The sequence below is a fragment of the Melanotaenia boesemani genome, chromosome 14 (genome assembly GCF_017639745.1).
Source record: "Melanotaenia boesemani isolate fMelBoe1 chromosome 14, fMelBoe1.pri, whole genome shotgun sequence".
Lineage (NCBI taxonomy): Eukaryota > Metazoa > Chordata > Actinopteri > Atheriniformes > Melanotaeniidae > Melanotaenia > Melanotaenia boesemani.
The window spans coordinates 22,784,599-22,798,806 of record NC_055695.1 but is presented as its reverse complement, the minus strand read 5'-3'; the positions used below and the strand labels follow the sequence as shown (position 1 = coordinate 22,798,806).

Below are 14,208 nucleotides of genomic sequence, written 5' to 3'. Positions count from 1 at the left end.
GAGGATAAGGAGGCATGTTTGTAAGAAAAACGGAGCCTAAACCCAGTGGAGAAAATGTTAGAAAAGTTAGGGACTCTGTCTCACCAATGCTGCATTCATCTCTGTCAATGTTGCAGGTGCTGCCTACATATCCAGGTGGACAGTTGCAGTTGAACATGCCACTGATGGGGTTGGTGTCACACTGCGAGCCATTTCTGCATGGGTTACTGATACAGGCATCATCTCTGTGGCAGAGCAAACCTGACAAAAACACACCAAATAAAAAGAGTAACAAAATGTTTTCATCATTTTGGAGTAAATAAGCAAACACATGCAAAAATCATACTGCAACAAATCTTGCATGTGCTCGGACTAAATGTTCTCAAACTATTTCAGACTGACAGGTCAAGGTTATGTACATAAACTTGTAAATTTGCTGCTGGGAGAGGCTTATTTTAAAGGAAAGGCTTAATCAAAAACAAAAAATGTGACACTGGTTTGCAGGAGGGACATGCAAATATATTCTGTGGAGTAATTATGTAAAAACGTGATTAACAGGCACATGCTTGAGGTAAAATTTTAGAAAAACAACAATTCTGGTTAGACGAGTTCTATGTAAGACATTTACCAACATTTCAATAACTCTTCATTACCACTCACATGTAAAATAGAATTCTGTTTCAGTGTAAGACCTAAACGTATATATCATTCTCTTTATTTTTTATTAAACAGTTTTCTTTTTAAGTCACATTTTTGTTTTGTCTTTCGATGCAAAACGGTCACCAACTTTGGGTTTTGGTATAAAATTTGCCTGCGGCTCTCATTATTAACTCACCTGTCTTTCCGTGAGGACAAAGACAGATAAAAGAAGCAACGCGGTCAATGCAAGTGGAGCCTTCGCTGCATGAAGCTGTAGCGCAATCATCGATGTTTTCGGAGCAGTCAGGTCCACTCCAGCCATTAACACACACACAGACGTAGCTGCCTATCAGATTGCTGCATGTGCCTCCATTCTGGCAAGTATTTGGCTGCAGCCGACACTCATCCACATCCTCTGTACAGTGCTGACCTGTGGATGGGGAGACACAAATAAACATGAGGAATAGTCATATTCCCGCTCTACTCTCATGGTACATATTACACCATACCTGTGGTAACCTGACTTTCTGGCAATGAAACAAAGCTTATGTCCCACTTTTTAGATGTTTACCAGGTTTTTTTTTTGCTAACACTTAAATGAGGTAATGTAAAAACATTTAGTCTACAATGAATGTAGCAACGTCAAATTGGCTCTGCTTCTCCTGGTTGGATTAGTGCTACATAAACTCAGACAGGCCCAAGAAAGCTAAAGTATGCATGTTTGCTTTTTTTGACAATAGGCCTGCATACACTACTCAAATACGTTAGCAGGGACACACCTTGTGTAGAGTATGGGCCTCAAAAGGACAGAAGTTTTTTTTTTTGTTGCTTTGTTTAAACGTGTTGTAGGAAAACACCTAACCCATACTTTTCAGATGCAGAGGAAATGGAAATTTTGCTTGGATTAAAGGATCTGGTCTGGTTGCTCTACAAACCATGATCTTATCAGAGAAACTGTGATCCCCCAGACAATGAAATTGAACATAAAATCCCTTACCAGTCCACTCAGGAGGGCACTGACAGTTGTAGGTATTGACTCCATCCATACAAGTTCCTCCATTGGCACACTGATGATTAGGGCAGTCATCAATGTTGTTCTCACAGTTAGTTCCATTGAAACCTGGCATTAAAAAAACACAGACATGTCCACTTGATCAGCTATTCATTGTACTAATAAAATGTCCATTAGGGAAGCTGATAAAACACATCTGCTTCAATATTTCGTAATACACAATATCTCACAATGTATAAACCGCCACTTTTTATGTTTGTTGTGTTCACTTGCTAACTGTTGCAGAGTGACAGTTTAGTGTGTCTAGTATAACACAGCCAGCAGGATCAGACTGTTTGCTCCACAAACAATGTAATGCAACAATTCAAAGGCTCAGTTACTGTTAATTTAAAGATAAAGGCCAGTTACAATACCAATACAATATCAATTACATAATACAAATACAAATACTTTGTATGTAATATGACATTAACTTTTAAAATTTATTAATATACAATATCTTTTAAATCAGACTTAAGGTGTTGTTGAATTTGAGCATCCTACCTGGAAGGCAGTGGCACGAGTAGCTGGTTTCAGTGCTTTGATGGCAGGTGCCCCCATTGAGGCACGGGGAGGGTGAGCAAGGGATATATGAGCTTTCACAGTGTTGGCCCGTAAACCCTGGTTTACAGACACACCTGTAGCAATGACAGAGTCCATTTAATTTAATTCATTTACTCCACTCTTAGCAGAAAAACATCAGCTAATTCTTGGTCTTATATAAAAGCTACTAATTAAACATATACTTCATATTTGATTGGTGTAAACTCACCTGTAGGAGCCTGGAGTGTTGACACACTCGCCATCATTTTGGCAAAGAGAGGGTGTGTCTGCACATTCATTTGTGTCATTAAGGCAGCGAGGACCTTTGTAGCCAGAAGGACAGGAACAGGTATAACTACCACCGAAGGTAGTTATAGTACTGCATGTTCCACCGTTGGCACAGGGACTGGAGAGACAGCTGTCCTCGTGCTCACAGCGTTTACCTAAGAATAGTGTTTAGAGTTCACCCTTAGTTTTTAAGCTGTTCTTGGAGCTATTTGAAAAAGCTGACATCTATTAAAACATATGTCTTAAATGCATGCAGAAGAACAATATAGGTTGAGTAGTTACATGTTATTCTGAATTTGTATGACATCTTTGTAGAATTAGTGATTATCATTGACATGACTTTCCACAGGTTCAGGCGGCTGTATTTCCATATTGTCACATTTTTATTATAATAAATTGCCTAATGGCTGAACTTGATAGTCTTATGATAGGTGGGGGGCAGTGAAGTGGGGTCAGATGGGGAGTTCATTTGTGCTGTAAAATGATGACAATTACTCATTATTCCAAACAATCAGCATCTGTGTCTTCAGTTGCCATTGTGTCTATTTGTGATACAAACTGTCATATTCAAGGGAATAGGGCCAAAGATTAGGCAATCAGACTTTAGGCAGTGTTTAAAAATCTTTTATAGAATTCGTAGAACTGAATTTACACTAATAGGCATTTGTTCCTCGTCTCATGACCTTCACTGTTTATTTAATTTTTCTTTTTATGATGTTGTCACACACTGCCAACATAAAAAAATAAAATTATCCTAATGGAAGCAGTCATGGTAGAATAACATGGTTAAACGGACTCTACTTTTCTTTAAACTTCTTTTAAACCACGTGTCACATTCACCCATTCACACACACACACGCACTTATACAGCACTTCTACGATTACATACTAAGTGCTTTTCTGCTCTCACACACATTCATACCCCGATAGACACATTGGGAGGCAACGTGGGGTTCAGTGTCTTGCCCAAGGACACTACGCATGTAGTCAGGGGAAATCTGGAGTTGATCCACCAACTTTCAGGTTGGCAGATTACTGCTCTTCCTCCTGAGCTACAGCCACCAAAGTGGCTCCAGATGCTAAAAACTACTTTGTGCAAACAGTCAGAATTAAAAAGAACTTAAAAAAGACAAGTTTATTGCAAGTGCATTTGTATATGTACTGCTCTAAACAGATTTAGGGTAATATATGATGATAAACAAAGTCAGAAATCAAATCCCTCATTTTGAGAGGTGATTCAACAGCAACTTACCTGTCCATCCTCTGGCGCACACACACTCGTATTTGTCAAGGGAGAGCAGAGTGCAGACTCCTTTGTTGGCACAGGGGTTTTTAGGGTAACATGTGGAGTTCTGGGGAGTTTGGCAATATTGCCCAGTGTAGCCCAGAGGGCAGGTGCAGCTGGCGCTACTTGGTACAGGTACACCAGCTGACATGGACACAGAGCAGTTCCCTCCATTCAGGCAGTAGCCAGGATGACAAGGGTCCTTGTGTTGGCAGTACTCACCCAGAAAGCCAGGAGCACACCTGGACACACAAAAACAGAAATCAGCAATGAAGAAAAGAAAAACCACTGAGCATTTGAAGCTTATCAGTCCTCAGTGCAGACAATACAACAGAGAAATGAGATGAACAAATAGCCGAATATGTATATGTGCTTGTCAGACATGCAAACAAATAAAACAAAAGTGAGTTTCAGTCGTTTGGTTGTAAAGCACCACATCAGATAACTGTTACCAAGGGCTTTGGTAGAGCACTGACAGGCATGTGAAAAGAGGTCCTATACTACGCACTCATACAAACACATCAAAGACAAAAATAAACCAGCACAAGTAAACACTATTGTCTAGGGCCTCTCCACTACTATACAGTGACTTACACAAATGTATGTGGAAAACCACACGCCATATTACGAGTGTTAGCAAAATTTTTAGTTGTACCTAAAGGACAACTGGCTGTTCAATACTTGAACATCATATGGTTAATATATTGTTTATTTTGTGCCTTTCTTTAAAAAAAAAAAAAAAAACAAAACAAAAAAAAAAAACAACAAAAAACAAACAAATAAACTGTTGGCTTCTTCATAGTGTTATGGGTTTTTGCATTATGCTTTTTATGCTGCCAGAACAGCAGGCGATAAGAAGAACTGACCCACTAACCCAAAGGAAGAGCTCTGAACCCAAAGCTGTTGCACCATAAACCTTCCAAACAAAAAAGGCATAAACTTGGTTCTAGAAAGGTCACTAGTAACTGTGGTTACTAGTGACAAAGGAGAAGTTAAGAAGCAGAAGGATATGAAGTAAAGTTTTTGACTTAAGACTAGCAGAAATTAAAAACAAGTGGAAAGCACTTATTTGGACAAAGTGATTGCAACATCTGTAACAACTGTAATACGTAGAGCTCAGACAGAAAAAAAAAAGAAAAAAAAAAGAAGTTGAGTATGACTTAATGAAAAACAAAACTTCTCATCGATTTTTGACTACCAGTAGAGACCACGTTTGATCTTGAGATAATCTTTGTGTCTGTCTTATTCACCCGTTTCTTTCATATTCATGTAGTTTCCTTTTTGGTAAAATGATTCAGCCACATGCCAGGCAGTGGGGAAAACTTTGCGCTACTGCACAGTGTGCTCACTAGGGATCTTATTTGGGACAATGTTCCCTTTGTTACTTTCTATTCCTCTGTTTTTCTCAGCCACTCCTACTTTCACTCATCACTTCTCCATGTGAGACAGAACTTGGTCATATGTGTTATTTTGTTCCTGCATAAAAAATGTCATTAATCAAGTAATTTCCTGTGTATGCTTTTATGATCTGTGATCATTGTGTGTGTCTAAGGCACATGGCAGACATGCTGTCTGGGGACTGTGGGCGACAGCAACACGCTGCCTCTTTACAGAGGCCTCTAAACATGCCTCCCTAGAGGGGTTCAGGTAACACAACAGGAAGAAGAGATTCACCACACAGTAACTCACACACAAACACAGGTACATTTCTGCATTTCAGAATAGTTTTACACTAAATAAAGGCAATTAATTTGCCTATAACCAGGTCCATATGCATATAAAAATGTAAAGAGAATAAAAAAATAAAGAACCAAAAATATGCAGTTGTGACACTTAAATGAGCGCAGATGAGACTTATGTGAAATCAGTCTCACACCTACTAACTTGTATTTATTACTGGCAACTCCACCCCAAAGCAGCTTGAAGATATTAGGTTTTTTAACACATGGGAAAGTAGACGAGCCATGAATCACAGCAGACCAAGTTTCACAGATCAATCACATTCCCGAAACCTCTATCTGGTACAACGCTGGCGTCACCAAATGCCTTCTCAAACACAGCAAACAACTTTTGACAGCTTATTCCAAGTTTAGTGTAATTGGTTCATCATCATTCACAGTGTATATCAAAAGCACTCACATCTAAACACAACAAGATCAACGCATATCATGCAGGCAAAACCTGACACACTTTCACCTCTGTGGCACAGACTTGTTGAATCATACAGGCATATTTTCTCACTACCAGCTAAGTCACAGTTTACATCCAAGTCTATGTGTCATGAAAACTTTAAATAAAACTTAACAGGAGTATACACAAGAGTAATCTCCCTGAACTCAGCATCCAGCAATCAAGTCTGCTCACAAGCTTCCTTTCTGTTGCTGATCTATGGCACATAATCCTTAAAAACGAATGAGTTATGTAATGTTAATTAATAAAGGAACACAAGTTTTAAAATGTAATTTCTACACAAAAAGTGCACATGGTAGATTTATCTGCAGCAGAAGAAAATGACATTTTGTCATTAAAAGTCTATGAGCCCGTCAACCCTCTTTTCCAGTTGAAGACAACCTGAGCGTGTGTTTGTGTTTTGTTTTCAACTACTAAATTTATTAGTATTAAACCATAGAACATCAATTGCAGCATTTTAAAAATCTATCATTTGTTCCCCAATGTTCTACACAAAATATCCCACTTTCACATCTTCAGTGTGTTAGGACACAGACTAGCAAGATGGCAGATTAGTAAAGTGGAATCTTCAAAGAAAAAACATGACATGCCTCTTCACTTCAGATTAGACACGGACATCATCCATCATTCTCGTCTCTGTCCCTGTCTCAGCATGTCTGCAGAGCAACTCCCAACACACTGCATACACACACACACACATAAATACACAAACAGACGTCCCTTCCCACTCTGACTCCCCACTGTAAATACAAACACAGCTTGGTCATGATCTCACAACAAGACGGCTGCCCTGGGAATTAGGACTGCTCTTTTTTCCTCCCTGCCCCCTCTCCTAGAGTAATGACATGGTCTTCTGCCCTGTGACATACATCACATTAGCAGGCTGTCACATAAAGAACACCATGACCAGGTTAATGCAAGGTTTATGTTTCACTGGGAATATTTTACACATTTTCACAGTTTAAAAAAATGGGGAATATGAGACAGATATTCAAAGTCAAGTGCTACCACCTCATGAGAGATGGGAAATTCAAAACCAAATTGTATGCTTTGATGTAGTGGTGAACCTAATTTTAAAGTCTTTTTAAGTCACTGCATTTAGAAGTGATCTATTTTCCGTTGTGCTTCTTAATTGTTATGCCACCTGTTTTAGAGGTCTATTTCAACTCAACACCACCCTTAAAAAAATTCTTAGATTTTCTGAGACTTTTGCAAATATTCAAAAGTGCTGACAGAGAAGATGCATGGCAAATTCAATTAAATTCAATTGCTGCTATCTTACCAGTGTTGACAGGACTAAATTCAGTGGCGTCAGGAAACGATATGTGGTCCTTCAGGTTTCGCTGCCAGATAGTGAGCTCATTATTAGCCCCTGGGTGTATTACTAGAGCCTGAGGCAAACAGGCAAGGCAATGCATGATTCACATTACCATCAGGGAGTGGTGCCTCACTGACAAAGCTATAACCCAATACACTGTCCTGCTAGTATTTGGTTAACAACGACACAGCCAGTGAAGTAATTCTTCTGACAAACTTCCATCTTCAGTACAACAAAGGCAAGATTTTTGCACACAAATTAATGTGCAGACACTTATACATACACAAACTAAGCTCAACTTTCCCGAACAACACAGCAGAGAAGTGTTTTGCTGCCAAACTCATCTATGGGTTTCTTTGTTTTGCTCCATGAGGATTTTTTTCCCTCCTCTTTTCTCCATCCTTCTTTTACTCTGTGCAGTTTCCTGTAGCCCTTTTCTCCCTCTTTCTCACTCCTCCACCTCTCATTTCTAACCCTCTCCTGAGGTGTCAGGTTTCTACAGCTGGTTCACATTAGCGCCCCCGTCCTATGCACACCCCTTCCTTACTCTCTCTCTCTGTACTCCCTCATTTTCTTCCTCCACCTCCTCTACCTCATGCTGACCTTTGCCTATCCTGCTTAGTTGTGGGGGTTTCAGTGAAGAATGAGGGGTGGGTAAATTCTCACTTGTTCTTGTAATGACTACATCCTATTTTGCTCTGTATTCATATGCTATAAGATTTTCTCCTTTCTTTAGAATCAATTTCCCTCCTCCTGCCTGTTCATCTTCAGCTACAATCCCACCCCACTCCTCTTCCAGCCACTATTTTAGCCTCAGCTACACATAATAACTTCATCATTCTCTCCCCCTGCGGCTATCACGAAGACACGGTGTGAGAGGAACAGAAGGAGAGCATAAACCAGCTCACATTTCAATCCCTGGATCATTCCCTGACTTGGCTTCAGCATAGGTGGCCTATTCACTGTGTTTTCCTGTCCTTTGTGTATGTGCATGGATATAATAAGTTATAAAGATAAAATAAATCTGCAGAACACTTCACTGACTGTGTTGATGCTTTTCTGCACAAAACAATTCCAAAGTTACTAAACTAAAGATATCTGGGTCATTAAAAAAAAGTCTGTACTGTAGTTTATTTAAAAGACTCTGCTGGCACAGGGACAGTTTTTTAGACACCGACAACTAAAGAAGGTTCAGTCCATAACATAAAACTGCATTCTAGGGGCTTGGCAATATATCAATATTCATAATTACATTATTGATGTGATTCACAATAAGTAGGTTTATGAAAAATACAACTTAAAGTCTTGCAATGACACTTTTTAATGGCATACCAGTGAGGCCCAAATACCAGGCTGCAAAGAGGAGCCTTATTGTACACTGGAAAAATAACCTAATGCACCTTCACTATTATGTAAATGTTCAACTATGGGCCCTTTTTAGAGGGTTGGAAACAATGAATAGTTTCATAATTTTGAAGTGTGGTTGCCACTCTATCATTTGCATACTTTTTTTTCTCTCTTTATCAAAGAACAAAGTAATGGCAACTAAAATACCGTAGCAGGTTAGGTTAGGGCGAGGGTAGGGCTGGGGGTTGAGATAAAGAATACAAATGTAATATCAAAGTGACACTGAGAAAGAGGAAGAAAGACAGAAAAAAAGGGCGCAATGTGGTGGAAGTAAAAGCTAAGAAAAATAATGAGAGAGCATGACATACCAGAAAGAGAAGCAACCCAAGCAGTCAGACTAAAAGTATCAGCGTTGCCTGAATAAAGGCGTGTGGAGCAGGGTGGAGTCCACACTAGCTTCAAGTGGTAAAATCTCAGGCCATGTTTAGAAACATCCAAAAAGATGCATCTGAGCCACTATGGGACACGACACAACCCATTAAGTCTCTAAATGCCCTTTCTGCCCCTTTCTGTAAGTTCCTCTGTCATTATTCTGTTCCTGTGGCTATTCAAAGGGAAATCTCCAACAATGGGTCTGCTGGTCCATAAAAGTTCCATATCTACATATATGCTATGTATAATACATCACAACTGATTTAGAAATATATCTAAAAATAATAAAGCATTTATTCTTCATAAGGTGCCTTCTTGATTAGAAGGCCTTTCCAAATACTGAATTTTACTGTTGCTGTAAAAATAACAATGCAAAATGTGGTATTTATCATTTCTGTATGTAAAGGCTGAGATTTTTTCATTGGCACACAACAAAATGACAGGAAAAAAGCTAATAGGATTTTATTTTTCAAAGGTGTATGTTTGACTCTAGATCGTTTCATACTATGACAAATATCAACTTTAGTTAAAGCTTTTGATCAAATTAATTAGAGCTGTTTTCTTTACTGATTTATTTTTATACTTAACCCAGTAAAGAAACATCTAAACTAAACCTAGACAGATGCACGTGCATTAAACTGTAACCTGATGACAAAATGAGATACTTCTAATCTCATGGCATCACAATCATGTGTGACAGAGAGGCACTTATCATCCAACTGTAATTGGGTTTATTGTCTTGTTGCTACATTCCCCACAGCTTTGAAAGTCTTCCCCTTTAGAAGAGGAGCATGAATTATGTAATGGTCTCCCAAGAATGCCACTATTCAGAAAAAGTACAAAATCAAAATAAGACTTTGATTCATGAAGCAATTTAAGGAGTTTATTATTATTATTATTATTATTATTTAGACAGTGAAAATGCCTCATTATAATAAACAGAATATGTTTAGTGAGAAGCTTCTTCAAGGTCTACTGCAGCACAGAAAGGTACAAGAGGTCATTCCTACCTGCAGCCATCACTCCAACTCATACACTTTGACTGACAATTAATGATTTTTAATAAAAAAAAAAAAACACTGCTAATACAACATTATACTTTCCAACATGGGATAAAGGTAAATTTATGTAAATATTGAATTCAACACACTGAAAACTAGATTTTCTATAAAAGCATGTGAACTTTTTCTAGGCTCAATGTGCCCTTGAGTCTCCAGAAAACGAACAGCATGAGTACACAAACAAATACACAAAGAAACTCTTATCCTTGTGGCTTCAACCACATGTACATTGTTTTTAGCTGGTTTGTGGGAAAAAGATAAATCTTTAAAAACTGAGATTGGGAAATCGCTGCTGTGGATTCCAGCCTCCTTTCAGGTATTCTGACTTTACACAGGGATGGAGGAGATGATCAGATAGATGGCGTGATGAGTATTTAAAATACAACTTTTCTTCAATGTTTCTCCTTTTTTCTGGTTCCTTCTCCATCTGTCAACTCTGGTGCCCTCTTTTTAATTTAAAGCTTTAGAGTCTGACAGATGTGGAGGTGAAATTGAACCAAAGGTCCCTGTGATGTATCAAGGTGGCTATAAATTAAAGATATCAGAGCAAACGCTCTACAACAAAGCTCTGCAATCCTAGAACTAGCATGATTTATAAGTACAAGGCAAATAAAGGCAAAAGGATGAGTATCTTCCTGTGGCGCATGCAACTGTCCTAATGGTTAAAAGGAAATGAACAAAAGTACTGACAGTCATAAATATAAAGAAGCCAGGTGAGTTGTGTGCACATCTAAACAACATCTAAACCACTGAAGCAGTGGGAGACATTGAGGAATGGATGGATGAGTGACAGTTTGATGAAGGAGGCGTAGCAAAAGGGAAATTACACTCCTCTCCCAACTTCTCCCTAGTGTCCCTCCCCCCCTCCACATTGCTCTCATCATTAGTAAGGAGTTTTGCTCCGAGGTATTCAGCCTCAAATTACCTGAAAAGAGACATCCTCTTTTGTTTTGGCCCTTTCTCTTCCTCTGTCTGCCCTGCAGGTTAATTTTACCTGTCAGATCAAACAGGCAGCAAGTCCACACAACAGAGAAACTCTCTCCCATCATTTTTAAGAAAAGCTCGGAGGGCGTGGGGGGATGGTGGACTAACTTTTTGGCAAAGTAGCAGTTTAAAAGAAAAGAGGTTAAAAAATAGAGGCAGTGAGAGAAAGAGGGAGGGTTTGCACCATAGGCCAACAGAAAACAAAGAGATCTTGTTCTGGAGGTATAGACAATATAATGTCTGTAGCCTCATGCTCACTTTAACTATCTAGGAATAAGCTAACAGTGAATCAGAGCCCATGTAGGTATTGGGAATCCTCTATGGCCAACAAACAAGACCTAAGCTTTTGCTCTGTTGTACAATATATCATCAAAATACATTTATTAATTAACGCCTTCCCTGCAAACAGGGATTCACAAATCCTTACAGATATAATGAAGTCTTAACAGTTCTCACACCCAAAGTTCACGGCTTGCAGTGTCACCGGTTAGACAGCTTCTATGCACCCTGCCCTGCCAGGCAGCAAATCGGTCTTTCCCATGCACGTCAGCGTTCTTAAAAAATATCTCAACGATCACAATCTCTACATCAAAAACTAAAATACATTTTTAAAACATTCTCAGTGACCAAAATGAGATACCTCAAGTTGCTAGATAAAGAAATTCCAAAACATTATATGACTTTTTGTTGTTGTTGTTGTTACCATATGCAGGTGCCAAACCTGCTGTCAGTTCTTCCACTTTGAGAAAAAAAGTACTAAATGCATAATTATCAGTAGAAGAAATTAACGATAAAAAGCTCTGAATTTTTATGATTAAAGAATGAGCATGCCTTTGTTTATTTTGAGAATACATGTGATCCATCTTTAGCAATGAGCATAAATGGGCCTTTAGAAGATTCTTCTATTGCCAGAAAACAGAATGTTGCCTCCACTTTTGCACTTTATTTATCAAAATAAAAGAGAAAAAAATCTGTGCTCACAGATATCTATTTATATAACTTTAGAAACTTTTGAAAATGAATTTGCTCTCTCTAGCAGCAATCAGGATTTGTGTTTGCAGAAACAGTTCCTGTTGTTGCTTTTATTCCACATAATAAAGGATTTAGGATTTTCAAGCAACAAAGACGGGCTTGCATGCAGCTCACCAAAAACGATAACAGCACATATCCCTCAGAGAAGATGTTGTAGTATATCTAACACATTGTCAAATGCTAACCTATCATATTAATTATCTGTTCAATTATATAGTTGTGTAACCCAGTGGTTCCCAAACTGGGGAGGCCCAGAGTTATGGCAGGGGGGCGCAGCAAGGCTAAATAAAATTTATAGTTTTTGCACTGCTAGCAAAACATGGACAAATTTGTGAAAGTACCAATGGAGAAACAATGACGAATCAACAAGAGAGATTTCAGCTACCAAAAATAGAGGACAAAATATGATGAGGTATATCTTCCCTTAGGCTTGACTAGGTAAATTTTCAAGTAATGGTCAATGGTGGGTAATGAAGAGAGACCACAGGGTGTTGTACATCTGAAAATATTAGCATCTGACACTATGAAGCCAAGGGGGGGTGGGGCTTGACAATATTGTTGTCGATGAAAAGGGGGCCCTGCAGAAAAAGTTTGGGAGCCACTGGTCTAACCCAAGTGAGATCCATGTGATATATTTATGACCTGCTGAAGTCAAAAGGCCACAGTGACTGTTTACCCACCTTTCATATACTGCAGAGACTAATGAAAACACATTTTTAGATTTTGAACAATGAGTCTTTTGACCAGCAACGCAGCACAGATGGGGCTGTAGAGGCTGAATAGAGGCACGTTTGTGCAATTGTGTGCACATACAGTATGATTGTGTGCGTTGTTCATGTTTGTCTGTAGACAGGAGAAAATCTGACCACTTAATCAGTCTAACAGTAAGCCTGCTCTCTGTCAGATGACTTTTCTATACTGAGAAAGTGGTCTCTGCATGTCCTCGGGGTAACATGCCTTACTACAGTTTAACCTTACTTCCTTATATTTATTTTATTTTTTATTTAATCGCTTAAATATTAAATAACTAAATCATTGAAGTGGAAAAGAGAATAGAGATACAAAAACTGTAACATATTTTAATGTACAAAAATCAATTTAGAATTATTACATTAAATATTGTTTTTGCAAGTTAATAGTTTTATATGTAATACAAATAACAGAAGTAAAACTTAAGGGGAGCTTATCAAGTTCATAAAAGGAAACAGGTAATGAGTATCTTCGCATGTGCAATAAAATATCGACTTGACCTTAAAAAGCCACACATTTATTATGAAATGTTGGTTTCATTTTCATTTTTTATAGTGGCAGCCAAGTAATGAAATCCCAAAAACTCTGGGAACAGAAAAATAGCAGCATTCACATCACATTTGATGAAACAAGATCAGGTTCATGAACCAGCAATGGTGCCATTTTGTTTGAATTCTGTCTTGGGAGTGGCAATGCAATTAAAAAAGATAGCTCAGGCTTAATTACAGACTAGGTTAGGTTGTCAGAAAGTGGAAGCAAACACACTCCTTTATAACGGTACTCTTCCTTCATGCTCTGATTACTCCAGTAGCACAGGACACTTACAGGCATTTGGTGAAGACATAAGAGTCATATATATATATATATATATATATATATATATATGTAGTAGAGGTGGGACAATACATTATTACCATGGAAATACTTCCCAATTCTGCCAAAAGTAAGGGGATGGGGATTGGAGAGTATTTCTGTCTAAACACCAACCGATACCATGGAAACGGGATGCTTTTCAAAATGCAAGAAATTGCAAAAGAAAGCCAGAAAGTCATGGTCAAAAAGAAGTTTTAGAATTTATTGTACTGAATGTCCAGCACCTGTCCGTCTTGGAAAAAGTTCACTCTAAGACATTTTCCAAGATTTTCTTTTTTATAGAAATTCTTTGAGTTTTTCTTCTCAATAATTAAAAACATTCTGTGGCAATCACTATTTTCATGTGTTAATTTATGTTTTATAGTTTAACCTGTTTTTGCAGGTTTTTATATATAAAAGTCTGCAGTTCTGTGAAAAGGCTGTGGTTGATCTTTGT

General features: G+C 38.3%; 1 protein-coding gene across 1 annotated transcript in view; it reads right to left on the bottom strand.

Annotated features, from left to right (window-relative positions):
* notch2 (notch receptor 2) overlaps positions 1-14,208 on the bottom strand; it is a 44,346-nt gene that overhangs the window by 15,193 nt on the left and 14,945 nt on the right. Inside the window, exons 3-8 of the mRNA XM_042007243.1 lie at positions 3,753-4,027; positions 2,442-2,655; positions 2,174-2,307; positions 1,616-1,738; positions 815-1,048; positions 85-240 (exon numbers count right to left, since the gene is read on the bottom strand). Of these exons, the coding sequence (XP_041863177.1) occupies positions 85-240; positions 815-1,048; positions 1,616-1,738; positions 2,174-2,307; positions 2,442-2,655; positions 3,753-4,027 (1,136 nt within the window). The remainder of the gene's footprint in view (positions 1-84; positions 241-814; positions 1,049-1,615; positions 1,739-2,173; positions 2,308-2,441; positions 2,656-3,752; positions 4,028-14,208) is intronic.